This window comes from Ctenopharyngodon idella, chromosome 14 (assembly GCF_019924925.1).
Source record: "Ctenopharyngodon idella isolate HZGC_01 chromosome 14, HZGC01, whole genome shotgun sequence".
NCBI classification, from domain to species: Eukaryota; Metazoa; Chordata; class Actinopteri; order Cypriniformes; family Xenocyprididae; genus Ctenopharyngodon; species Ctenopharyngodon idella.
Genome location: NC_067233.1, coordinates 19,305,898 through 19,333,783, shown reverse-complemented (window position 1 = coordinate 19,333,783; position 27,886 = coordinate 19,305,898). Strand labels below are relative to the sequence as shown.

The 27,886-nt window shown below is 37.1% G+C and overlaps 1 protein-coding gene across 1 annotated transcript in view; it reads right to left on the bottom strand.

Moving 5' to 3' along the window:
• abca1b (ATP-binding cassette, sub-family A (ABC1), member 1B) overlaps positions 1 to 27,886 on the bottom strand; it is a 40,155-nt gene that overhangs the window by 6,212 nt on the left and 6,057 nt on the right. The window contains exons 3-43 of the mRNA XM_051859782.1: positions 26,780 to 26,873; positions 24,189 to 24,330; positions 23,949 to 24,067; positions 20,946 to 21,067; positions 20,221 to 20,412; positions 18,600 to 18,689; positions 15,590 to 15,830; positions 15,167 to 15,306; positions 14,953 to 15,069; positions 14,630 to 14,824; positions 13,837 to 14,042; positions 13,561 to 13,737; positions 13,149 to 13,371; positions 11,769 to 11,990; positions 9,833 to 10,148; positions 9,499 to 9,673; positions 8,903 to 9,034; positions 8,619 to 8,758; positions 8,401 to 8,538; positions 8,073 to 8,293; positions 7,898 to 7,973; positions 7,550 to 7,788; positions 7,398 to 7,449; positions 7,178 to 7,297; positions 6,905 to 7,053; positions 6,412 to 6,536; positions 6,224 to 6,322; positions 5,831 to 6,115; positions 5,610 to 5,748; positions 5,441 to 5,521; positions 5,171 to 5,340; positions 4,900 to 5,077; positions 4,685 to 4,800; positions 3,853 to 3,997; positions 3,616 to 3,739; positions 3,158 to 3,287; positions 2,907 to 3,027; positions 2,740 to 2,802; positions 2,528 to 2,634; positions 2,240 to 2,381; positions 1,415 to 1,549 (exon numbers count right to left, since the gene is read on the bottom strand). Of these exons, the coding sequence (XP_051715742.1) occupies positions 1,415 to 1,549; positions 2,240 to 2,381; positions 2,528 to 2,634; positions 2,740 to 2,802; positions 2,907 to 3,027; positions 3,158 to 3,287; positions 3,616 to 3,739; positions 3,853 to 3,997; positions 4,685 to 4,800; positions 4,900 to 5,077; positions 5,171 to 5,340; positions 5,441 to 5,521; positions 5,610 to 5,748; positions 5,831 to 6,115; positions 6,224 to 6,322; positions 6,412 to 6,536; positions 6,905 to 7,053; positions 7,178 to 7,297; positions 7,398 to 7,449; positions 7,550 to 7,788; positions 7,898 to 7,973; positions 8,073 to 8,293; positions 8,401 to 8,538; positions 8,619 to 8,758; positions 8,903 to 9,034; positions 9,499 to 9,673; positions 9,833 to 10,148; positions 11,769 to 11,990; positions 13,149 to 13,371; positions 13,561 to 13,737; positions 13,837 to 14,042; positions 14,630 to 14,824; positions 14,953 to 15,069; positions 15,167 to 15,306; positions 15,590 to 15,830; positions 18,600 to 18,689; positions 20,221 to 20,412; positions 20,946 to 21,067; positions 23,949 to 24,067; positions 24,189 to 24,330; positions 26,780 to 26,873 (6,198 nt within the window). The remainder of the gene's footprint in view (positions 1 to 1,414; positions 1,550 to 2,239; positions 2,382 to 2,527; positions 2,635 to 2,739; positions 2,803 to 2,906; positions 3,028 to 3,157; positions 3,288 to 3,615; positions 3,740 to 3,852; positions 3,998 to 4,684; positions 4,801 to 4,899; positions 5,078 to 5,170; positions 5,341 to 5,440; positions 5,522 to 5,609; positions 5,749 to 5,830; positions 6,116 to 6,223; positions 6,323 to 6,411; positions 6,537 to 6,904; positions 7,054 to 7,177; positions 7,298 to 7,397; positions 7,450 to 7,549; positions 7,789 to 7,897; positions 7,974 to 8,072; positions 8,294 to 8,400; positions 8,539 to 8,618; positions 8,759 to 8,902; positions 9,035 to 9,498; positions 9,674 to 9,832; positions 10,149 to 11,768; positions 11,991 to 13,148; positions 13,372 to 13,560; positions 13,738 to 13,836; positions 14,043 to 14,629; positions 14,825 to 14,952; positions 15,070 to 15,166; positions 15,307 to 15,589; positions 15,831 to 18,599; positions 18,690 to 20,220; positions 20,413 to 20,945; positions 21,068 to 23,948; positions 24,068 to 24,188; positions 24,331 to 26,779; positions 26,874 to 27,886) is intronic.

Here is a 27,886-nt window from a genome sequence, read left to right as displayed (position 1 = left end):
TTGTTACATATTTGATGAAGTTTTCATCAATGATTCTGTTATTTTCATCTGTAAAGCTGTATTGTATAAAGCGCAGAGCTGGGTAGATTACTTACAAATTGTAATTGGTTACTGATTACAAATTACACAACAAAAATTGTAGTTAGTAACGTAATCCATTACATTACATATTTAAGGTAATATAATCGGACTACTTTTGGATTACTTTTAGATTACTTTTGACCTAACTCGTTTATCACATTGATTTGAGTAGAATAATCTTGTACCATATTGATATAAAAATACAAAGAGAAAGAAAATGTATTCCATTCTTTGTTATCAATAACATGAAGTGCATTAAATATTACATTACGTCAGGGTTTCCCAGACTGGGGTTCGTGAGTTTCATAAAAAGCTATTACGTAATTTTATTAAAATAAATAATTTAAAAGTAAAAACACTAAAAATAAAACACTACTAAACAAGATTAAATATATATATATATATATATATATATATATTATTTGTTTGCCTGCATGTCATGTGACCATTAACCGACATCAGAGAACTGTAAACTTAATTTTATTATTTATTATTATTATTGACCTAACGTACAAATTAAAATCTTAGGGGGTACATCAAGTAAATATATTGGGTCAAATATATTTCAACTGACAAAAAGTTGGGGAATCCCTGCACTGCATGTAAATATGAAATGATGTGAATTTGTAGATTTTAATGTGTTTGAAAGACAAAAGCCTTCCAAAAACATTAATGCATGGTTAAATAACTCACTGAAACTGAGTGATAATTCAAATAATAATTAATGTGTGAATCAGGAGTTGATTAGATATGCAATGTTGCAATACTGAGAAAATAAATGAATTATTAATATTTGACTGCCATTGTGAGAATAACATGTAATCATATAATCAATAAAAAAGTAACTGTAATCCGATTACGAGTATTTTAAAATGTAATATAATCTAATTACAAGTACTTAATTTTTGAAAACTGATTACGTAATCCGGATTACATGTAATCAGTTACTACCCAGCTCTGGTAAAGCGCTATATAAATAAAGATGACTAGATGTGTATCGCACACTCAGGTGAACCAAAACGTGCTTGCTGTCTCTTAAGAATTCTTATGTGATCTTTGTGTAATCAACCCACTATGAAGCCTCTCAGAAGGCAAAGGCTGAAGAGTTAAGGGTAATTTAGCTCTAGGGGTGTTAGAATCATGAACTCATTATACAACCAAAGCAGGAAAACCAACTGAGAGAATAATCAAACAGTGGTCATATGATCCAGACTTACATTGTTTTTGTTGATCAGTTTGCAGACATTCACCCAAGGAGGCACAAGACTTAGAGCCAGTTGTGTAAGTGTCTTTGTGTGTACTTGTGTGTGTGTGTTTGAGGAAATACACATACCAGGAAGACCACTGGGGGGGCTCCAATGAGTGATATGGCGGTGGAGAGTTTGCGCATGTTGCCACCGCTGTAGCTTCCAGCCTTTTTGTCCACATACTTCACGAGACCCAGCTTACGGATTCCCCACTCTGCCACCTACCAAAGGTTACAACACATTAGTAAAACCAATAACAATTTTAAAAGTTCCTATTAGGGTTCAAAACATGTCCAGGTTTTACATAGTCATTACCATAAATTGTACCATTGTTTTGTAACTCAGTTTTTATTCTAAATGACGATTTATCATTACTATAATACAGTATTTTTTCCCTCTTTTTCATGTTTTTGAGCATTGCATTTTTTTTTTTTAAATTAGCATACATTGAAGACAGTATAAATACTTTATGCACGACAATAATGAGAATTGTCATGTCAAAATGCAAATTAATGGTCCTAATAGGCTTCATTTTTTTATGCAAATATATACAAATAATTTTATTGTAATTCACATTATTGTCAGTGGAGATTATTGTGAGTGTTATTACTGTAATACAGTATTTTTAAAAAATGTTTAAAATTTTGTTCAATGTTTTTTTTTGTTTTTTGTTTTTTTAAAAAGCATACACTAAAGGATGTATAAAAATATTTATTCATTTTTGTAATGAAAAAACTTAATTGGCATGCCAAAGGTTAGAAATAGATTTAATGTATTTAATTTCAGTATTTTTTTTATTTATTTTTCATTGGGGTGTCATATGGCCCGGACATGTGAGATTCACCTTAAAGGTCATATTCCATAATGATATCAAAAATAGTAAATATTTAATTATATATGTGTTAGTTTACCTCACAGACTTCCTTCTCAGGTACACCGCGAAGGATGGCGTAGAATTCCAGGTGTTCCCGTCCTGTCAGCAGATCATTGATGGCATCAAACTGAGGGCAGTAGCCCATGTTTTGATGTACTTCATCTATTTCTCTGAGTATACTGAGACAAGAAAAAGCAGTGTCATCAAAAACAAGCAACCACAGAACTTTAAGATTAACCAATGACTTGTATATGTATATATAAACTAATTTGTAATGAGGAAGTAGCATCTATTCTCATGACTGCATATATTTGAATGTCTGTACCTTTTCCCAGCTAAGAATGCTTCTCCTTTGCTGACCACAGAGTCTCCGGTCAGCATTTTAAAAGTGCTGGTCTTTCCAGCTCCATTGACACCAAGCAGACCAAAACACTGAAAGAAGAACAAAACAGATGTCAGTTTGTGGTCATACAGTTGCCGTGAAGAAGAGTGACTCATTCGGATGAGGCTGATCTTGAGGCAGCTGTCATGAATTACCTCTCCTGGAGGAATTCCCACACATAGACGATCGACAGCGGGCTTCTGTTTCCGCTTGTACACCTGGAAAAGAAAGGATGACAGATTGATGAGGGCACCATTTATTATACAAAATTTTAAATACTAAAATTTATGTCTGTGATCATCAGTTGAGGTTTTCTGCTGACCTTAGTGAGTTGTCGAAGTTCAAGAATGTCTCCTTGTCCAGCTCCACTCATGATCCTCTGCCTCTCTCTGGCAACATCCTCATCTTCCTCTCCAATCGGACTCAACTTGGTACTTAAAGACCTACAGAAAATGGCCAATCCATCAATTTAGATCTTCTAAAATGATCAACTATGTTCATCCATAATTTCTTTAGCAATTCATATAAATGCAGTTTGTTTCTTTCTGAATATCACGTTTTGATGATGCTTACTTGGGTTCAAAGAAGAAACGGTACTGGATAAGGACTGTGATGATGAAGAATACCGCTCCTTCCACAGCCATAGCAAAAAGATTCTTGCCCACCATGTCCCACTCCAGTGGAGAACGGAAACGGTTCTCACCTAATGCAAGGAAAGAGAGCATTCAAAATCTATAACAATTACCCTTGCAGTAGTTACGGTTAAAGGTGCAGTAAGCAATTTCTGAGAAACGCTGTTGAAAGTGGATCGAACCAAGCAGCACAACCCACTTTTTCACTGATTTCAAATATCAACAGTGTTTCTTACTTACTACACCTTTAATACAGAGGACACAAGTCAAGTTTATGAGGTCAGACTATGAACTGATCTCGTTGATTAGAACGTTGCCCAGAATTGATTAGAATTAGAACGTTGATCTAATTCTCATAATCTGTGACCAAAAATTTAAAGTGGAGCAAGCTAATCTTACCAAATCTCTCTAGAGCGTCAGCCATGGCCTGATTCTTCACCATGTCAATGAGACCTCGACCCAGGCAGAAGTGCGGGAAGATGAGCAAAACGTTCTTCAGGATGTCGTTAATACCACCAATCTCCTGCAGCAGAGGATGAGAGGTGTCAAAAATCATGATGAATGCTTGTGAATTATCTCTCAAAAATACAAATATCAGGACTGTATTAGGATGAAACCAAAAAATTAATTTCTTACATTATTTCCAAATAACTCCATGACAAAAGTGGACACGCTGCCATTGATCCCAATAAGGATGTTGACACTAGTGAGAACCACATAAGCAGTGCTGGGGATTTTGAAGAGGAAAGAAGCCGGGTACATAAGAGGAGTGATGGACCATCTGAGGAGAGACAAGAATAATTATTTATCATCAGGGAAAATGTTAGGCAGTGTATTGAGACCCCATGTCAGGCCCCAACCATATCTAGACACTACACTATCATAGAGATGTGCGGGTGGGCTCCTTTCATTAGGGCAAGATTCCTAGATTGTGGGCTCTTTTGACTTTGGAAAGTATAATGTATAATCCCATATGGGGGCCCTAAAGGCTGCTGAGTGGTCCATCCATATCTACAGAACAGAATATATAGACAGATGAGGGTGGACTCTTGCACTAGAGGAAGCATACTGAGGCCCTATGTGGGACCCCTAGCAATATCTAGGGATCAGTCTATCTTAGATACATATTTTGCAAAGGCAAGCAACATTATACTTTTTTCTTATTTTTATTCTTTTCACGTTTTCATTAGAATTTTTCTTTTCTATTTTGTATTATATTTAGTACTGTTTTTTTTTTTTGGAATGTAGTTTATAATAATTTTTCCCTATTTTTATTATATTTCTATTTCACATTTTCTTCAAAAAACATTTTTTTCTATTTCACATTTTATTATATTTCTATTATAAATGTAATTCATAGTTTTTCTTTCTATTTATGGAAAATTGTCAGTATACCTACACAAGTTATCGTCCCACTGACTAAGTGATCGTTAAACTAGCTGCATAAGAATGTCTTTATCTGTCTTACCCATATAGAAGCAGCAGAAGAGCAAGAACAGGCAAGTTGGTGGCGGAGACATAGGCCTTTTGTTGGAAGCACACAAAGATCAGGATCACCAGAGTAGCAGGAACGACATAATTACACTATACCAGAAAACAGACAAAAATATGATTAGAGATTTTGGATCAGCAGCCAAGTAGGTGAGTGCATTAAGGGATATGAAAGCAAAACTAGACACTCACCATATCCCAGAGAAAGTTGGCCAACCAGTAAAGGTATGGCTGAACTCCGCTGATAAACTGCATATGCTTGGCCTTATTCACTCGTTCCTGAATGAGAAAGACAACAAAGCTGGCAGGAACGAAGGACATGGCGAAGATCACACAGATGGAAACCAGCACGTCCACTGAGGTAGTCATCCTGAAATGCCATCAATCAGAGTTGAGAGATTAGAAAATCATGATCGCCCATAAGAAATGTTTATTCAAAATTAATCAATGTTTCAATGCTTACAGGGCCACTTGAGAAAGCTGTTCTTTGGTCAGATTGAGCGGATGGTTGAACGCAGTGATGCCAAACTGACGGGGGTCTTTGCCAGGTGGTAAGTTGGCACGCAAAATACCATTGTTCATTACATTGAGAAAGGCTCCAACACTGTGCCAGCCCTTGTTATTGAACCATATCTGAAAATAACGATGAAGCACCAATAAAGATCACTCCAAGTAGACTTTAAATCTAAAATAGTTGGTCTATAATGGGTTTAAAATAGCAGTTGTCACTCACCTTGACATTATTCTTAGTGTCCAGCCCATTGATGAAGGCAGACAGGCTTTTCAAGAAACGGTCGGGCGCTGATCCTGAGTCCTAAAAGAGCAGGATAAGAAGAAATACTTTACGCACTATTCCTAAGAGCTGTTTAATTCATATTGTAAGAATCAGCTTTTTGGTTTACCTTCCCCAGTTGGAAGATATCCCTGACTCTAGAGATGGCATCATCGACCTCCTCAGCAGGAGGAAGTACCTGAGTGCTTCTAGCACCCAATGAAAATCCTCCATATCTGAATTCGTTCACCCAGATCTTGTTCTTTAAGCTTTGAAAGAAATAATCTGTTTATGCATTGAATGACAGTTTTGAACTATTTCAGTTCATATAGATACAAAATTAGACTGTACCTTTTCCCAATGATCTGTGCATAGGTCTTCACTAGATAGTCTGAGATGTTTCGTCCTGTCAGGTTCTGGAGGGTCTCAGTTTCACTGATCTTAATCTGAGGAGGTGGCAGTCCACCAGCACCGGCAGGGCATTCTGGGAGCATCTTCTTTTTGCCATTACAGCTGCACTCACAAGCAGGCGATGGGTTGTCCATAGTCCAGTTTGTCGTTGTGAAAATGTCCATCACGCTTTCTGCCACTTCTGGTGTAGACCATTCCTCATCGCCCATTGTACAGGGAGCCTCACTAAAACCATGTGAGAAGACAGGCTTAGTTTTTTTTCTCCAAATTTCCAGAAAATATTAACAGTTGCAAAAAAATCTTTGGCTGTTTCATATACTCTAAGTTACTTACGGAATTGGTTCTCCTTCCATGCATCGCGTTCCAAAGCCGGGATCATCTAATAAGGCGTTGAGTAATTTTTGTGTGCTTATATCATGTGGAGCATCATCACTATAACAAAGAAAGATCATATTTAATGTAAATGGTTACCTGCAAGTGTTTTAAATTTATGTTGAATAACACAAGTTGTCCTTACATACCTAATGAACGTGAATTGTTCTTCATACATCCAGGGGTTAAGAGCCAGGCTGGGATATTTCCCAAATGGTGGCACAATAAGACTGAATACCAGAGCGATGCACACAAACACAGCGGGAAGAACAATCTGCAAAGAGAATCAAAGTGAGTTGATCAAAACTGAACTTTACTGACATGGGCTGCATTTCACAAAAGCCTAGAATAGAAACCATTGACACTAATAGTCTCTAAAATCTACTTAGGCTTAATATGTTTTTGGGAATCATATAAACTATTAGCAGAACTATGATCTACTTAGGCTTACAAAGTTTTTTTTTTTTTTTTGAATCATAGAAACCATTGACACCAATAGTCTCTGTGATCTACTTAGGCTTACAATGTTTTTGGAATCAAAGAAACCATTGACACCAAAAGTCTCTATGATTTACTTAAGCTTATGATGTTTTTGGAAACACCCAGTTTAGTTTTTTTATTGATCATATTTCCCATTCCTACCTGTGCAAAGAAGCCTTTCCTTGAGCGGCGAGCATAAAGAAATCTCTTCCATATTAACGCCACAAACTGCTGCCTCTTTAAACTCCAGCCTTTCACCTGATATGATCCTTTTCCATCAGACACGCTCAAATAGTCTGTCTCTTTGGATTCTGGGGATCAAATATAGCAACAGGAGTTGGGAACAGCACATTTAAAAGCAAGAATATTAAGAAGATATTTGTCGGACTCTAATCTAATGATACAGTATACACATTTTAGGGCTTTAAGATTTACCTGGATCACCATCAGATTCGTTGCACTCAAAGTCATCGTCATCGGTTAGGGGTTTGAGGCAGCTCTGGTGGTCACCGCCAAATGCATGTTGTCTATGTCTACGCACTGGCACAGTTCCATCTAACAAAATTATAAATACAAGATGAGATCTTAGCAACATTTTTTTCTTCCTATTGCTTATTCAGTTTACTAGAGATGTAATAGTGAGCTACAAATTTACCTGAGATGATTTCTGTGTCAACTCCACTGTCCTCTGCCACTTTAAGGAAAATCTATAAAGAAAAGAAAAAAGAAAGATCATTAAGACTTTGCAAAATCACAGCTAACATCCTAAAGATTTTTTGTTGACAGATAAAACCCAAGACACCGTACCTCTTCAAGTGTAGTATCTGAGACACCATAGCTCGAAATGCCAAGGTCAGCGAGCCGATCATCCAGGTCATGAAAGAGCTCAACGAAAGCACCATCTTTGGCAGACTCATACGGCAACACATATGTGATCTCATGACCAAGGTCTTCCACCATGCGGGAAGCGGGAACATGCTTCAGGATTAGACTGGAGATGAGGGCCACATCAACAGGAACAACAGGAGATTCAGGCCAAGTAGTTCCTGCAGAACATATTGAACACAGTGAAAACTTTAGTGAAGATTCAGTTAGTATATAATGAAATAAAAAGTTACCCATCATTTCGAAGTTTGAGGTCCAGTGTTGTCTTACCAATTGCTGTGGCAGCTTCGCTCTCTTGGTCGCTACCAAGACCAGCATCTGAACTGCTCTCAGATGCATTGTCATCCTTGAAAACCAATGAAACATCAGTGTTTAGCATATTATCTTACCAACAAATCAATGTGTTCACTGATTTTTTTGTTTTTGCAACCTGAAGTGTACTTACTTTCTTAATGAAAGACACTGTGCTGCTTGAGTTCCTGCAAGAACTGAGAGAAGGTTCATTGTTTTTCTTTACCAAGGTAAGATAGTATCCGGTTCCCAGTTGAGTTTTCAGAAACAGCGAAGAGCCCACACAACAAAGCTTTCCATGGGAGATGATGGCAATGCGATCACCCAGAATGTCTGCTTCATCCATATGATGGGTGGAAAGAAGGATAGTCCGACCTAAAAAAATACCCACAGTCTTCTATGATTAATAAATGAATTCTGGTTGTATTTTCTTTGAATATAAATACAAAATGGACTCATGACCAAATAAATAGTGTGGTTACCAGCACGATACTTCAGAAGAAGATCCCAGATGCCTCTACGAGCGTATGGATCCACACCAGCGGTAGGCTCATCCAGAATGACAACCTTTGACCCTCCAACAAAAGCAAGGGCTACAGAGAGTTTCCTCTGCATACCACCTGAGGAACACAAAAATGTAAGTTTGCAACAAATCATACAACCAACATATAAAAATTTCAAGGGTCATAATGCCACACACCTGACAACTGGCTGGTCCTGGATTTGCGTTTGTGTGGAAGGCCAGTATCAGTCAGGATCTGCTCCATCTCAGCCTTCACTTTCTCCTCAGACAGACCCTTTAGACGGGCGTAGAACCAGATGTGCTCTTCTACTGTCAACCTGAAATACCCCAGACCAAGCAAAAGTGGATTATCATCCACAGAACTGATCTATCCAACCCTGAAATTAACTTTGAAATATGTGACTTTTTTTCTGAATTATTTTCCTTAATTGTTTCTTGTAGGTCTGATAACAGGCACTTACATGCTGAAGAGGACGTTGTGTTGTGGACACACTCCGAGGCTCTGCCTGATAGAACTCAGCTCTGAGCGAATGTCTTTGCCCATGATATACGCAGTGCCAGAGGTGGGAGGGAAAAGGCCAGTTAAGATAGACCTAAAAGATTGAAGGTAAAATTGGGGGGTTAGATATTATAACCTAAAGGTAAAATAACCCTTTTCTATTTGAATATATTTTATCATTTAATTTATTCTTGATTTGGTGCTCAAGAAACTTTTCTTATTATTTTTAGTATTGAAAACAGTTTGTGCTGCAGCTCAATATTTTTGTGGAAACCGTGATACATTTTTCAGGATTCTTTCAAGAATATAAAGTTCAAAAGAACAGCATTTATTTGAAATTAAAAAAATAAATTGTGACATTATAAATATCTTTAATGTCACTTTTGATCAATTTAATGCACCCTTGCTGAATAAAGGTATTAATTTCTTTTAAAAAAAAATGAATCTTACTGACCCCAAAATTTTGAACTGTAGTCTATTACCTTTTAATAGTAAGCTCCTTGTATACAATAATAAATAATAACAATATTTTATACTAATTTCAAACTATGAACTTACATGGTCGTAGTTTTTCCAGCTCCATTGTGACCTAGAAACGAGGTTATCTGCCCCTCATAGAAGCCAAGTGTCAACCCATCGACCGCTAGCTTTTTGCCGTGACTGTAGACCTTCACAAGATTGTCAATGTAAACTCCCAATTCAAGATGAGTGGGTTCCTCTTCAATGCAAACAGCTTTAAAAAACAACACAAAACACAATTAGTTCATTTTGTTATTCTTTTTTGTTTTTTATAATATATTTATCAGTTATCATTGATAACATGAAACTTCTTAGCAGTTTATCATTTAGGTGAGAATACTAAAAAACTTTTGTGATCAAAAGGGTTTCTTACCCCCAGCATTGCCCTTCTTTCCATGTATTGCAGTATTGTTTGTGCTGTTCTCTCCAAACCAGTAAGATTTAGTGAAGGGGAAGTACCACGGCCTGGGAATGCCGTACTGCCCTGGGAACACGGTCTCAATGTACCAGGTCATGACCCCATACAGGAAGGCATCAAAGTACATGAGGATGAGGCAGGTGGTGAGGTTGTAGTTGTCCTCTTCCATGGGGCTGGAGAAGAGGTTATACCATTGGATGCCCACACCCTGCTCCTCAAACAGTGCAAAATACTCACAGCCAAACCCAAATGCCACTGGAGACAGTAAGCTCTGTGGAGACAACCAAATTAGAATTAAGTAGTGTATTGCTTTTTTAAGTCCACTTAAAATATTAATCAAGGTTTCTTGCACCAAAATAAAATTTAATTAATTAAATTAATTATAATTATTAATATTATTAAACATAATTTTTCACATATTTTACTTTGTTGCAGCACCTCTCTTCCCAGATTCAGTAATGCTCTGTTTAGTTCCAGTCTCTATAAAGACCCTACTTCTGAAGGATTGGTCAGCTGGACCAGTGTGTTATGATTTGTTAACCACTTTGGCCCTGTTTACACCTGGTATTAAGATGTGTTTTGGTCGATCGGATCACAAGTAGACGAGGCAAGCACATACCCATTTACACCTGTTTTTTTAACCCCTCTCTTTTGTTCACTTTCAACCACTTCTGTCCAAATTTCTTTGAGGGGAGGGTCTATGGGCAGGTAAATGTATGGGTTTTTTCAGATCTTTCGATCTAATGGACAAAATAAGCTTGCGCAATTTACATATGTACGTGCCCAGAGACAATGGAAAAACATGCGGAGAGCAGCAGCTTTCGTTTCTTCTCTGATAGCCACAAGACCACGACAACTCAAGCGATCCTGCTTGGCTAGCGTGCTTCCCATAATGTTTACGCATTAGGTCAGTAGGTGGACAGAAGGCATCCTTTTGTGGCTATTCGAACACTCTACTACTCTACACATTCAAACTACCTCTGGAAGTGGTCGAAAGTGGACAAGCTCAAAAAGTTTTAGACCCCGTTTACACCTGTACTTAGCGTTGTCCACTTGTGATCAGATTGACTAAAACGCATCCTAATACCAGGTGTAAACAGGGCATTTGGGCATGTTTCAGCAATGTCACGCCCCTTACCATAGCCACGAGTTTCAACACACTACTAAAGCAACTCAACCAGACCTCGCCCCTTTATTTTGTGTATGCCTTAGGCAGAAATTATTTAAATGAGGAATATTGTGATGTGACCATTTTCAAGACTACAATCGAGGCATTTCAGGAAGTTCAGAAACAGTGACATTACATACTAAAGAAAATTGAAAATGTAAAAAAAGCATGAAATGTTCTCTTTAAAGTGCATGTAAATGTACTGACAGAGATTTCCTATCACCCTTGTTCCCTTGAGTTGGAATCTTAACCGCAGGTTGTTCCAGCATTCAATAAGTCAGTGAGTCACTTTAATGACAAATAATCAGGTAACCATGCAAGACCAAACCACCCTGGAACAACCCAGGGTTAAGCGCCTTGGTCAAAGTAATCTCAGTAACTATTCGGGGCTTGCTCACTTTTAACTGACCTCTTGTATTAGTGGCCCAGATCTTGCTATTTAACTAGTTTAAACAGGAACACCCCAGTGAAGATTCCTTGTAATCTAGTGTTAGCCAGATAACAACCCAAAGCCTACAATGGGTTTAAAGTGCAATTTTACAGTTAAGATATTTTCATTGCATATCTAAGTAATTTTAGATAAGGTAAGTAGTATAAATGTGTTTCCTTATGCAATATACTGTACGATAACGTAATGCACTTGGCCCAGCCAATGATGCTACACACACACACACTTGTACACTTGTAGTTTTGCTATTTTCCATAGGTGGCCGTAAAACTCACAGCGATGACTTTGGCGGTGAAGCCCACGTAGTCTTGCCAAGCCACGCACAGCACATAAGGCAGGTAGAGGGTAAAGTAGATAATGCCCCCGCAGGCTGCTGCCAGGTTGGCACGTGCGAACGCTGTACTGATCAGGAAACACTGCATGATGGTTACCACAGCAAATGACACGAGGAAGAGAAAGACTACGCCAGGGTCACTATAGGGCAGGAGATTTCCCATCTGGAAAGGTAAAAGAAATCAGGTTTAGTATCTCCGGACTGAGTGGTTTGAACATTTGTCATTAGCTATTTTGATAAAAAAAAATTCCAAAAGAATGCTCATTATTATTATTACTAAAAAAATACAAGAAAAAGAAAAATATTCTGATCAAATAATACAAATGGATGATAGAAATAAAATGTAATAGTAAAATTGTTTAGTTTGAGCACTCTTAGTATTTAAGATCCTAAGACAGAAGTGAGGAAAATTCAAACTCAAGAGAGAACGTGGCCCTTAGATTTTTAAGCCAAGTTGATTTTGAATGCAACACCCAAAGAAATGTAATGCCATCTAAGGTTAAACTTTATTTTGATGGTCCACTTTAAACATTCTACTAACTATAAGTAACCTTGCAACTATATGTCAACTAACTCTCATTAGAGTATTAGTAGACTGTAGTAGACTGGTCTCACGCTGCTCTCGCATCAACACAACACACCTGCGTTGTGGTGCTCTCGTGAACGTGCATCAGAGATTATTATTTTGTATATAAAGTAGTCAATTATGTTTTTTTGCACAAACAAAGCACTTGCGTCGCTTCATAAAATTGAGCTTAAACCAATGGAGTCACATGGATTACTTTTATGATGTCTTTACTACCTTTCTGGGGTACCTCTCTTTTGAAAGTGTCAGTTAAGTAGGCTGTCAATGGAGGGACAGAAAGCTCTCAGATTTCATTAAAAAAAATCTTTATTTGTGTTCTGAAGATGAACAAAAGTCTTACGGGTTTGGAACGACATAAGGGTGAATAACTGATGACAGAATTTTAATTTTTGGGTGATTTAACCCTTTAAGTACACAGTCTACTAATACTATAATGAGACTTAGTTGGCATGAAGTTGCAATGTTACTTATAGTTAGTAGAATGTCTAAAGTGGACCAAAATAAAGTGTAACCTTAGAGGGCATTACATTTTTTTGGGTGTTGCATTCAAAATCAACTTGGCTTAAAAATCTAAGAACCACGTTCCCTCCGAGTTTGAATCTGCCTCACAGTCAAAATAAAAAATAAAGTGTTACCCAATCTAAATAATCTTTGATAATTAAATTGATAGTTTTTTGTAGGGGAAAAGTGTGCTCCTCAGAAAGTAAATAAGATCTACTAATGTCTTTTTAGTACCTTGAGTAGAAGAACCAGCAGGCCTGCACTGATGAGAAGAGGAATGAGGCTGCTGATGAACCAGCTGAACCACAGGATTCCATTGTCCAGTCCCATAATCCTCATGGTCTCCTTGAGTCGGGCCTCCTTCTCGTAGACAACGCCTTTGATGATGATGGCCACCGAATACATCCAGGCCAGAGTCATGAAGAGAGGCATGGAGCGGCTCATAATGCGAAGGAAACTATGAGAAAAGAGAAGATTTTTCAATAATTGTTCCTACTGTTAAATAACATATTGAAAGAATAGCATGAAGCAGTCTGGACAAGCATGCTATTTTTTCTGCAGATTTAAAGATGATCCTTGATAATTTGTCATCTCTGTAATTCTAGGTTTAGTGCAAGTCTAGGTTTATGAACAATGCAATACTTACATATCATCTACATAACATGGATAAGGCATCTGTTGGATATAAACACCAGTCTTCTCTTTGGTCCCAGTAATTGCTCTGATGATGCTGTGTTCAACTACATCCTGAAGGTAAGTAAATCCTCCCCAAATATACCGCAAATCCTCAAAGGGATCAGCCCTGGGACCAGGATCCCAATACCTGCCAACAAAAAAACACAATAAGCGTCTGATTTCATAGCAAGCATACTCATTAAAATCTGAATTTCCATTACTGGACAATTGAGAAAAGCAAACTTACCCATCTTTAATCTTGTTTGTGCGCTCCACGTTGTCGATGTCCATTCGGATCTTGTAATTGACGTGTGGTGGAAGTTCTGAGCTGTTGGGCTGTACGTCCAGGAACACAATTCCCGCCCAGAACTTTCTGTTATCCAGGAGACTCATGGACTCGTTCACCAGTTTCTCCTCTGTGCTTACAGGTTCAAGTTTATCCAAGTTTACACACTGTAAAAAAACATAATCATTCAGTCACAATGTGACATTATCTGTCTAGTGATAGTCAATTGATTTTATTTGACCATATTAGACTGTAAACATGCTACAGTGTACGGTTTAATCAATAACTTTTATAACTGATCTAAAATAAATATTTGACCTGTAATAATCTTTGTTTGGTTCTTGTATTACTGTAAAAGGGAACTTTTGACCCATTAAAAATGGCGATGACTTAAGAACGGTCTCTTTAGCCTAAATAAAAGTTAATTTTCACTTCCTTTTTATCTTTCAGATCTCCTTTTGTCAAACTAACAGACATCATATTGCTGAAATAGACATTAAAACCCAAAATCCCACAAAATTCATGCAACAGGTCATCACAGGTCATCCAAGCACGTTTTTACACGTGCCTTTCTCCCAAAAAACGTGAAATCCAGCTGGTTGTGACATGCGTGTACTATGTAACTGATGATTGGTTGTTGTTGTGTTTTATGTGAAAGAATGTATGTGGGAGACAGATGGATTATGAGATAGAAAGGATGTGTGTGGGAGGAGAAAAGAAAGGAAAAGGTAGTATAAAAGAGCGCTGTCCAGACCTCCATGAAACGGGATATGCTCATAATGGCCTGGTCCGTCTCATTGAAGACATCCCGCCACGTAAATGCTGTTCCATGGGGACGTGTATCCTCAGAGTGCTTAGACAAGAAACTGATAACATCCTCCACGTTCCACTGAGTCCCAGCCAACTGGGCACTAAAGAAACTAGCAGTGGCATTGTTTCGAAGAAGCGTCTGTGTTTGGAAGAGCAAACAGATTGAAGTTGAAATTAGCTCGAATATCAGTAATATTGACAAGTTCTAGTCCTGCACTGCAACCACCAGCCACATAGGGACAGTAATGACAGTAAGGCATAGCATACCCGCATAAGATCCATTTCTTCACTGTTCTCCATGAAGTTCCAAAACTTTGGTCTGGCTTCTTCCCACATTCCTCCTAAATCTCGTAGAATTCCAAGCTCCTGAAAAGTCTTATTGACCTGGGAAAGAATGAGGTAGTTACTCCAACTGCACTGTCGATTCATTGCATGCATCATGCACATGTTTTTTTGTTTGTTTGTTTGTTTTTTTGGTTACCTCATGAATGATCTTCTGTGTTGCAGGGTTATGTGGCGTGTAGAGGATCTTCCCCATCAGAAGAGGTTTTAATGCTCTCCAGATCATCCGAGAGATTGGACTGGCTTCCATGTTCCTCATCAAGTTGTTACAGTATGGAGCTAGAAACACAACACACAATATTAGATGAAAATCATAAACTTAAAAAACCTAAACTAGAAATTAGAAATATAGACTAAAAATAGTTTGTACTAAAATTGCTAAAACTAAACTGAAATTAAAAAAAAAAAAAAAAATGACAAAATGACATAACAAAATTACTAAAACTACAAATAAAATGAAAACTGAAGATATAAAAACAAAAGCTAATTAAAAGTATTAATAAATACTATAAATTTATATAAATAATACTAAGAAAGAAACACAGTTGTAGGTTTGACGTACTTGTGGTATTGTCGTAGATTGAAACCGGTTCGTCATCGCTGTCATTGTGGCTGCCGAACAGAGCCTGGAAATTGCTGTCCTCGTACCAGTTGAGGGATTTGATCTTTAGTCCACCGCCTTCTGGGTGACCACACACAATACGGGACACAGCCTGGTACATCAGGCTTGGTGAGCCGGTGGCGTTTTTGGTCAGAAACAGGATCTCATTTCGCAGATCACTCCAGCTCCTCATGCTGGCCAACTGAAAGAATGACAGAGGTTACCATTTTAATCAAGAGTCAATAAGGCTGATTAATATGTAATCACACAAGAATTTTACTTAGTTTAAATGGTTTGTTTCACAGGTGTGTGTCATTTTCTTTATTAAGTTTGTGTGTCTTTAAACAATTAGTTGACCCCAAAAATTCTGTCATCATTTGCTCACCCGCATGTTATTCCTAACCCATTCGGTTTTATTTAAGAGCAAATGGAGTCATGTTGAAGAATGACTAGTCACTCTATCCCATGCAGTTTCAAGCATCAAAAAGCATTATAAAATTAGTTAATTCAACACGATATCTAACTCTTCTGAAGCCATATGATAGCAATTGAAGCAATTGGTGTATGTTAATGATTACGAATGACACTTGAGAATTGGTTCAATCCGATTCATGACTAGTGATGCGATCATTTGTGCCTATAAAACATATACATTTTGATTTTTTTTAGAAAATGACCGATCGTTTAGCTAGATAAAACCCTTATTCCTCGTCTGGTATCGTTTAAAGCCCTTTGAAGCTGCAGTGAAACTATAATTTTGACCTTCAACCATTTGGAGACCATTGAAGTCCACTATAAGGAGAAAAATCCTGGAATGTTTTTATCAAAAACCTTAATTTCTTTTCGACTGAAGAAAGAAGGACATGGACATCTTGGATGACATGGGGATGAGTAAATTATCAGGAAATGTTTATTTGAAAGTGGACTAATCCTTTAATGATTCATACTGTTTTTGTGTGTGTGTGTGTGTGTGTGTGTGATTTGAATAAAAATTATTAACTGAAAAGATCTAATTCAAAAGAGTGATTCAGTCAAAAATCCATGAAATCCTTGGAACATAGTGCACAAGTCGTTTGAACTGCTATCATGATACATGCTTTTGTGTCCTTTTTGGAGCATGAAGGCTCTAGTTTCTAGTCATTGTAATTGAAAAGAACCTAAAAGAGTGACTCCTTTTGTGTTTCCTGGAAGTAAGTCATACGGGTTTGGAACAACATGAGGTTGAGTAAAGAATAAAAGAATTTTAATTTTGGGAGAACAATCCTTTTGACAGTACATCTGAGAGAAATTTGACAAGCAATATAAGGGATAATGTTAGTTTTTCATTATTATTTGCAGGCTGTATTTGCCAAATCCCTGACAGCTACTGTCACTGTCTAACTTATGTTAGAGGGTTATGTTTTAACCAACAATCCTCAATCCAGAGAGCACATGCCCCAAGGGCCTGTCAAATTGAACACAACTAGCATTAGACAAATAAACCCTCCCATGAAAAGCTGGTTCTGCTTTTTTAGCACACAAAGGATTGTCAAACATAACATAGAAGTCTAACATAAATGCATTTCTAAGCTGGGAGGTTCAACTTCGGAGGGTGGCTGACAAAAAAACTGTGCTGGTCACGACAGAGGAAACTTTTATTTATATTATAAGACTTACAAAAAAGTCTCCAGTGTGTCCCCATTTAATCTCATTGCTGTCTAAAAGAAGCAACTGAGATGTTAAAGAAATCTCATTAGTGATTTTTCTTTCACACCTGGCTATGTTTGGATAAGCACACTACGCTTACTATTTCTGTAGTATATAGTATGTATACTGTGCACAAAATGCATATATTTAAGCAGTATGCAGTATATACTGCATAATATGTAGTAAGCAGTAGGATAGTTTCAAACACGTCCACTGAGTAAAGAATTGATTCTCCTGGTCATTCATTTTAAACCGGGTGTGGTGCATAGCATACAACTTTGCTGGAAGAAACCATGTGAGCCTTACGGATCTGACTCAGCAAGCATACAAGTCACTTGCTGCTAATTTGGTGTAAAAGTGAAAAGAGAATGGAGAGCAACAGATGTCCTACAGCAAAAGCAAAACACTCTCACCAGGGGGGAAGAAATCAAGAAGGAATAATGTCCCCTCATGTCCCTTCTAAAACAAAGCTGTACAGAGAAAACTGCACACAAGTTTCACTGCAAAAAATCATTTTAAATCAATATATAATTTGAAAATAATCAATTATAATGTAATTAACTAATTAATTATAATGTATAAAACTTTACTTTTTCATATGTCTTATGTAATGTTATGCACTTTAATCTTAACAGTGAGTGAGCTATGTCAAATCAGCATTCATTCAGTCTCATATCAACACAGTAAAAGGTTACTGGAATTCACCATTCGTCTCAAACATTAAGGGGGCTAAATTACAATGGGCTTGAGTTTAATGCTCTATTCAGTGAGACTTGTAGCCAAAGGTTTGCCTTTCAGTTGAGCAGAAAACAGAGAGGCTTTTGTACGGGCAAACAGGTCATGAACGCCCATCTCTCTGTGTTAAGCAAACGTCTTTATTGCAGTCTTTAGATACTGACTGCTGAGTAGATTGTGTGACGCTCTCTCTCTCTCTCTCTCTCTGGATGCTTGTTCAGCTGTGCTTGGTTGTTTATCTGTCCAGCTGGGAGCTGAAACAACTTTCTTTTCCTCCCACTGTGCACCACTACAGCTGGCAAACAAGACACTACCGAACTCATCGACACATGCAGGCCCAATGTGACACCTTTACTCCTGCGTCACAGTCTCAGCAGTTGTCCTCGCCATTAATTGTCACTTTCACTCTCATGGGATGGTTTAGAGCCTTACTGGGTTAGTTTTGTTTGAATTATGATAAAAAACTCTCATTTGCAATTGTTTTTTTACCTTGTCTATAGTGATAATAGGTTCAAAAGCTTTAATGCTTAATAAATGATATGAGGTCTACCTCCACAGCCAGTGATCCAAGGCTCTCCAGAAGGTTGTCTGTGGCTTTGGCAACTTGACGGACATCAGTGGCATTAGTTCTTATTTCTGACTGTAAAAGGCAGAGAAAAAATTATTACAATAATGTTATTAAATATATATATATATATTTATCTTGTCTAATGTAAAACAATACGTAAAAACTACGTTTTAATTTACATTATATAAATATATACATGACACATATATAAAAATGTACATTTTTAAACTTACATAAAGTTAAAATAAATAAAATGGAATATGTATATAAGTCATATACATATACTTTTTAAAATACTGGTTATATTTATTTTTTATCTTTGTGTTTTTGCGCTATGTACGTTAGCATTACATTAGCATTACATAAGACAACTATGTAAATGAAACATTATAATATACATAAACCTGAAGAAAAAGGTCATACACAATACTGTAAGTTACCTCAGTTCAGTGTCACTCAGTTTATATGGGTGTTAAAATAAATCTATTTGAAGTACTTTATTAAATTTCTATGGAATATGATATCATTTTAGCGCTGACTCATTTTTGGGGCATCTAATTTGCATGTAAATGATTGAAGAACCATAAATGTTGCGCAAGATCACATTCATTCCATGAATTCTATATGCCAACAGCCAGCGAAATCAAACTAAGACGACCCATTTATCCAGCAATCCACAGCAATCCACTGCAATATCATCTTCCATTGACCAGCGTGAGCTATGAGTCAACCCGACATCGTCGCATTTCTTTGAAATGGAAAAAGCAGAACAGAAGAACTGAAGCTATCATTATGTGTTGTAACTTCCAGGCGTGCCTTTGGGCTATATATTAAGGTAGGTGTGTATGGCAACAGGCAACAACATGCATCCTCCCACGCTCTTCATATCCAGCTAAATCTTTCTTTCTTTTTCCTTTCTCTCATTTAGCTGGTTGTTGAGTTGTTTGTGTCTTAGCACAATGCACATCAATGAAAAAGTCACCTGATTTTGTTTTAACACCACTATCAATAGCAGCGGATGAGGGGAGGACACTATTGGGCCGGTTTGGAAGATAAGATGATGACCTCTGTCACCCTCAGACACACAGTGGGGCGACTTTATCAAGCAACAGTTTAATTTACACCCTTTGCTGACAATAAAGCAACACCATCTGGACTCATACAGTGCTCTAGACTGGTCATTTTCAGTAAAACAGTGATGGTGTCAGATGGGTGGAGTGTAAAAATTTGAAAATTATATTTTGCATAAAGACAATGTAGTCTGTTTTAGGACCTATCTTTTGCGCTGTGAGATTTTGATAATTAAAAAATCAAAAAGCAATTGTAATATTTAAGTAAATATAATTAATTGCATTCAAATAATAATATGAAATGTTATTATTGTAACATTATTATTGTTGTTGTTGTTCTTTTTTCATGTTTTTCTTTTATTTTTGTGTGGAATTTATGACACGTGCATTATTCCGCAAAACTTTACAAAAAGGTCCCATTCGTTAAATTTAGTTATATCATGGTTCTTCTTCCATTAAATATTTTAAGATAATACCATGATTTTTGTAAACGCATGTATCAAATCTGTTTATTTTGATTCAGTTTTTCTTACCCTGATAGGTTTGAGGAAATCCAGGTTGGACTTGAAGTGTCTTTCGGCCTGGTCTAGCCAGCTATTTGGAGACGTGCAGATGATGTCCTGGGTGAATCCCGCCACCCCTTTGTCTGAGATGGTCACAAAGTCCTCAAGTGTGGTGGAGCTGCACATATCTCTCAGATGGACGCCAAAACCTTTGATCAGTACCTAAAACATGGGGAGCATCAGTGATAACTGCTAAGGGTGAGGGCAGATGAGGTGTTCATGTGATCTGTTAGGGGGTTTGGAGATAGACGGGACAGAGCTGTTCGTATAACCTGAGTTTGTTATCAGGAGAGGGACATTATAATGTACTTAGACTTGATGCCTTGAATACACATTCTGAGGGTACATTAGGGTAAAACCATGCTGCCTATGGTCATTTGTGAGGACTGTATATTGTGACATGCCCTGAGGGCATTTCAAACAGCTAACAGCTGTTGATTTACAAACAAAATTTGAGATGCATGCTGGTTTCCTCTCTTTAACTGATTCCCAGGGGCAGTTAAGCAGCATACATGGGGTAAACTATCAAAACCGACCTAGAAACAATGACCATGCCCTACGTACTGTATGCACTGTAAATACTGCACAGCAGATGTGAGGTTTGGGTCTTTTTTTAGCTTGAGCATGTAAGAAATGGGTGAATTTCAATAGTCATGGTCACATTTATGTTTTTTTTTCTTCAAAATAATGCTCACCTTTTCAAGATTCACATCAGCTTCCAGAATATTCTTCACAAAATTCTGGGAGAATGAGGCATTTTGCTGGAGGAACGTTGAGAGAGTCTCGTTTTCACGCAGGAAGTCCTTTAGCTTGAAACCTAAGGACAAATACACCTCTTTAGAGTGTGCATGTTAAGGAATGCTTTACAAAACCAACATACAATGGATGTAGTTACAGATTTTCAGCAATTTGACCGGTCTTTCAATTTCAGCAGACCCGCCTCCCCCCATTTTGGGATTATTTTTTTGGAAACGCACCCCACTTTCCATCAATTTGCATTTACATCACATTCTTACAAAACCTCAAACTTTTGTTCTCAGTACATGCGCTCACTTGCTGAAATTTAGCACTGTTCATTCAGGTGTGGAGCCTTTGAGAGTGTTAACTACACACTCGTGTGTTCTCCTTAAATTTCATTCCTCTTTCAAAGTTCAAGTGCATGTCTGAGCAGGCCAGCTAGTGCTGTTCACCTGGGCGTGGAAAGAAACATGGACTGATTCATCGCGTGATACCACAAACAACACACAGGGAGTCTAGTTGCCTAAATTTTTAGGCATTACACTACTGTTCAAAAGTTTAGATGTTTTTTTAAAGAAATTAATACTTGTATTCAGAAAGTATTCATCAATTTCTGAAGGATCGTGTGACAGTGAAGACTGGAGTAATGGCTGCTGAAAATTCAGCTTTGCATTACAGGAATATATTACTTAAGGACAGTAGACAGTAGACACCACCTCCTCCAATCCATACGCCAGTCAAAACTGATGTGTTTGGAAAAGTGTAGCCATTCACACCTAGCTAACAACTACCTGCCATAACCCTCACCCAGAGCAGCCCAACTGTCTCCATGTCTTCCTTCTGTGCTGTTCATGGAAACAAAGACTGGAAGTGTGTCCCATCGCTAGGGAGGGGCGAAACCCCCAGGAGGTGGCAGATTCCTGAACTATTCATTTGCTTCCCCACTAATCATTCTTTTGAAAATAGGGTTAAGGGGGTAGAAATAGGGGAGTGCAATGGGGTCTGAAAAGACATGTGCAAGGACCTTCTGTAAAGTCATGGCCAATTACATCTGTAAGGCCTTTTTAGATAGGACAGGTATATGCAAGCTCAAAATGAGAAGGTCTTAAAGAGTCTAAACAAGGTGAAATCAGGATAAATTACATGTTGAAATCAGGATGCTTGGTATATGTAATGCAGGGGTTTCCAAAACCCTTAATCTAATTCTCAGACAGTTGTAACTTATGTCTGAAATTTACACTACTGTTCAAAATTTCGGGTTGACAAGACCTTTTTTCTGTTTTTGAAAGAAGTCTGAATAAAAGTATTAATTTGGTGCAAAAAAAAAAAATCATATTGACCTCAAACTGACCTTTTTTTTTTTTTGGTTATTTTTTTGCAGGTAGTGCGCAAACCGTTTAAGTGCCATCAGAACAGGCAGGTGAATATACAAGTCATACGCTCAACTAAACCCTCAATTAGCCAAAAGGAACACCATTACATTATTAATATGTCCGTTACAACTATTAGAATAATTTTTTAAGCCTGAATGTTTTAAAAAAAACATTGTAACCCATTATAAAGCTAATGTAAAGCAGCTATTTAAAGCTCTTTGTGAATCCAGTGTTACAGCTATCATAGCAAATGATCTAGGTGTGAATGGGTTTAAGCGGTAACTATAACCTAAACCCAACAAACTCGACTCTTTCATGTCTGTTGCAATTAGTTGTAATCAAAAGAGGAGAATAAAGACAGAAATGAATGAGTTCGCAGCATGCGGATGCCACGATAAGCCCCACAATGACTGGATGGCGAGTTCAAAGCATTCCTATTGTCATGCACGACAGCCTGAGACACAATAATGAAGTTTTAATTTGAACAGGTGGGCTGACATGGCTCTTTTTCTTTAAGACTCTTCTACTTTTGGAAAACAGGAAGGTGTATTATAGTTAAATTTTAGCTCAGTTTTGGATCCATTCTCTGTTTGTCTGTATGGCTCTGAAGAGAATAATTGAATGTCATCTACCAATTTCACTAACTGTTACAGATCTAAAAAATATTATTGTACTTCACTTTTATGTTAAATGCGCTCTGCAAATTGTTACTCCAGACGTTCTCTGATGGCGTCTGTACAACCTTTCCTCCATTAGGCAGAGAAATGTGATTAAAGCTCACTTAGCGTGAGAAGAGAAGTCTGTGAACAGGAAGAGAGTACACACTGCTTACCCAGCACACGCTAAGTGAATAGAGCAGGCAGTGCTAGAGGACTGGATTTTGGGATGTGTGTGCATATTTACACCCACACTAGTCCACAAACCGACTTGCCACGGCTTGTATGAAAGGCTTGATCCTTCATTCAGCCACCCACCTCCTCCTCTCCCAGTGGAAAAATTGCATTATTCCTACAAATCCTCAAAGACTGATGGGCATCAACCTTTTACTTTTATATTTACAAGGATTTACTGATAATTCGAATGAGTCGCTTTATGCTAGAAGTATTTGCTATGAACATTTTAGGCAAAAACATAGAGTTCAGCCAAAAATGAAAAACCACACATAATGTCATTGCAAACCCACATGACTTTCTTTCTCTGGTAAAACACAAAAAGGAACAAACTAAAATTTAAGTGATTTTTTTACTGAAAAAATCTTCACATAAGCTGTCGTGCTTACTGTACATCTCATTTGGTAATTTGGATACTCGAACTTGATATACGAAAAGTTTATGACATTGGTTCTTATGGGTCTCTTAACTTAAGTTTGAATATAAATGAATATGTAAGTTTTTATATAATTCAATCAGTAGAGAATGGCGCTAGCAATGCTAAGGTTATGGGTTCAGTTCCCAGGAAAAGACAGCTCAGACATTTGATGTTTGGAATGACAAGAGGATGATAACAGAATTTTAATTTTCAGGTGAGCTATTTCTTTAAAAAAAAAAGTGAAAATGTTTTCACTCTAGGCCTCTGTACTGTACTCACCAGCTGTGTTATTTTGCATGATTTTTACTGCACTGATAAGCTCCTTGAATCCATCTAAGCTGTTGTCATTTTGACTGTAAAGTAAGATCTTCTTGGCATCAGAAAACAGGCGTGAGATTCTAAAAAAGAAAGCAGAATTATTTCCAAATTGCACTCAGTGTCTTACATTACATATAATAGGCCACATTAGAGCTGACAACTGTGTTATTTCAAAATCTTCAGCTGTAGGCAACAACTTACATGGAATCATTGAAGTTCCCAACGACTCCCGGAGATTCCCCAGGGGTTGGGTGTCGGAAACACGGATTGTTGGCATTGCAGACAATGCCCTGGATCCAGGGCAGGGTGCCTGCTGAGGGCATGGCTTTGTTTGGAAAGTGACCTGTAACAAATAAAGGGAGACAAAATTAACTACCTCATTGAAGAGGGTTGAAAAGAGTTTCCACATTAAGGCCTTCTTGGAGAGCAGAAGAGAAGAAAGTGTACACGATAAAACCAGCATAATCAAGACACTGACATAGATGGATGATATCAGAAAAAGTTGCGAAAAAAGTATACTTCTGGGGGTGGAGGCTTCTAGATAGTGCATGATACGCTATCAGATTGACATCCAACGGCATGGACATGATGTGCTGGATGAGATTTTCATTATTTCTACCTCTTAGAGCTGCAGCCCATCCCCATATACAGCACAGATAATGGATGTGTACCCTTAGACTGCCTTATCTTCCCACAGACCTAAAAACATCAGCTAACATCTGACTCTCCATCCCTGGAAGAAGCGTACTCTACGAAGGGGCCTTATCGAGTTATTACCTAAGCGGTATATGTGACCTATGCCCACCCCCACCCCCACACACACACCAGAGGTTCACTGTTATTTCTATAATGAGTCAAATATGTAGGACTGCTATCAGTCAACCTTAAGACTGCCAGCTGCTCCATTGCTGAGCACAGCAAAGATAAGATAATACTTAAAGCATGAAGTAATCAATTCAGGAACCATTAGTTCAATTCCATATATTTATTTTATTTTAAATTATTTTAAAACTGCGTGAAACTGATGAAAACCAATCCAAGAAATATCTGGATCATACTTAAACTAAACTAAAAAAATAAGAAGTTATATTTTGGAAATTAAGGATATGAAGCCTATTTTTGAGAACATTCGTTCCTAAACATCAAGCACATTTCTTATTACAGTAATGCAAAAAAAATTGTATTAACTAACATGAACTAACCATGAGCAATACATTTGTTACTGTATTTACTAATCTTCGTTAATGTTAGTTAATGAAAATACAGTTGTTCATTGCTTGTTCATGTTACTTCACAGTGCATTAACTAATGTTAACAAGATTTTAATAATGTATTAGTAAATGTTGAAATTAACATTAACAAAGATTAATAAATGCTGTATAAGTGCAGTTCATTATTAGTTCATGTTAACTAATGTAGTTAACTAATGTTAACTAATGAACCTTATTGTAAAGTTACCAAAATTAGTTTTAAAAAAGTATTTTTTTTAATATATCCTGGACTGGTAGTATTTGTTGTATGACTTTTAATTTACTTTTACTTTTAATTTGAAATTAAAATATTCATGCATTACAGTATTTTACAGAATGTGCTTAATTGTCATAAAAATATGACAATACAAAAAAAAAATAATAATAATCTTTTATCTTTTGATTTTGAGGTGAAATATTTCTTGGGATTCATTCATCCACATAATTTATGTGTTTACAGCTTAAGGGACTTAATATTGCTGGTTTTGAAGTCCTAATATTGATTATTATAAACATGATGGACATTGTTCTCTGTGTCCATTTAATCACTTCAGCAAGCGGGGTTGCAACATGCCTGTACTCACAAATGACAAATCTATTCGTCCATCACCACACAAATCCAGACTTTAGGAGAAGTGAAATTATGCTCAGTACCTCCTGTTTCCTGTCTAAACCAAAGCGGCAGCACACAGACACATTTGGACGTCAACAAGATCTCATGACCAAGGCTCACAATTCCACAAAGAAGAACAGAGAGTTCACAATCTCACAAAATCATATTCATTACGATACTACATTTAATGTAGTACGTCTTTTCAAAGGCCACTATAGTCAGGCATTGTGCTTTGAATTCATGACTAGTTTACATCCTGGAATGAGTAGCATTACTCAGGGCATGGTGACATTTCTTATATATAAAACTGTGCTAATGAGATTAGAAAGGCAATCAGGCACAATAAAAGCTCATGTGCTATTAAACAAGACATAATAACACACTGAATAAAACAGCTAATAAATGCAATCATCAATGTCATTGTACTATATCAAATAACAGCTAATAATAAAATGTTAAACATTTTGTGCTTGTTTATGTTCTCTAAAATGTGCAAATGGTAGTCATTTTGTCTATAGGGCCCTATTTAAATCCCAGCATGCTCCTGATAGGATCACCCTATCTTTCTACACATCATCTGTGAATAACAGAAGACAAATTACTCTAGATATCAGTGAGAACTCATAAACACCCTGCGAGCTTGACACATCTGATAATAATGCGCCATAAAGAATCATGCAATGAAACAAAACGTGCATTTTTACCCCTGCGTGCACCATGTATTTAGGTTATGTAATGCAATTAATATGCACGTTGAACTGCAAAAGCTGTTTTCCGTGCAACACGTGGAAGCCATTTAGTTTTCCAATGCCAATTTAATGTTACAAAACCAGATAAATGCTGCATTGTGTAGACACAGCACAACCACATCAAAATGCTTTTATCTCTTTTCACAGGTTAAAAAGTACACAACTGTGGAGTATACTTACATTCATGTTGTTCGTAAGGTGGGTAATTCAACCTCACGGCGATCAGGATGAAGAAAATAAAGAGAGGCCACACAATCTCCGTCAGCAGCTGGAGCTGCACAAGTCAAACACATGAGAACAAAACAGTCAGCGTTTTCTATGAAGTGCAGACACTAAAGACAAAACATGACTTATAGAGCTCTCAGGAAAAAAGCTCTCAGTCTCCAATGTCTAAAGTAAAGGCTTCTGGTGAGTAATGTCATCAAGGGCAGGTTTTTATTAACAACATTTATTATTAATACATGACAGTAGATCGATCAGACTCTCCAGATATAGCACTACAGAAGAGAGGAAACATCCACAAGGAACATGGCATGTCTACATCGACCCAGTGGGGAATGAAAGTCATCTGACCACTCTTTCTCCATTTTTTGGAGGGTAATGGGTAAGGGTAATGCTTAGTTATTTTAAACAATAAGGTAAATGCATCAGTATCCGACTGTTTCAAACCATTAAACTATAGAAAAGTCAATTAAGCACTGTATTTTTCATGTAAGTCTTCAGATATAAAACGTATCCGGTTCCACCATGGTTGTTTGGACATAGTACTATGGACAACCATGTTTTAAGACATGTACCGTGGTAGTACCATGGTAATCTTGCACTTAAATATTTTTATTTGGAATTTCACAAAATAAATTCCTTTGTAATTACAATATTCTTCAAAGTACCTTGTGAAAATACCAATTTCAGTACTATGTTATATATCAAAATACCATGGTATGGTACAGCCACAGTGGTGTTCTATATAGAACCCTAGGTTTCTTAACTCAGTTTTCAAGAACACTTTATGCCAAAAAGGTTCTATATAAGGAAAAATGTCTGAAATTATTGCGTAATACTTTCATGTTTAAAGGGTTATTTCAATTTTTACTAGAGACTGTAGAGTATGTTTACAAGCTGTTTAATAAAATTAGAATAAAAAAAAAAAAAAACAATTAAAACAAAATGAATTCATTAAAATAAAATCCATAAAATGATCCCATGATGGGATCCCCGTAAAAGGCTCTATATATGAAATGCTTTTAAGGTATATAGAACCTTTTCTTCTAAGAGTACACAGTATGT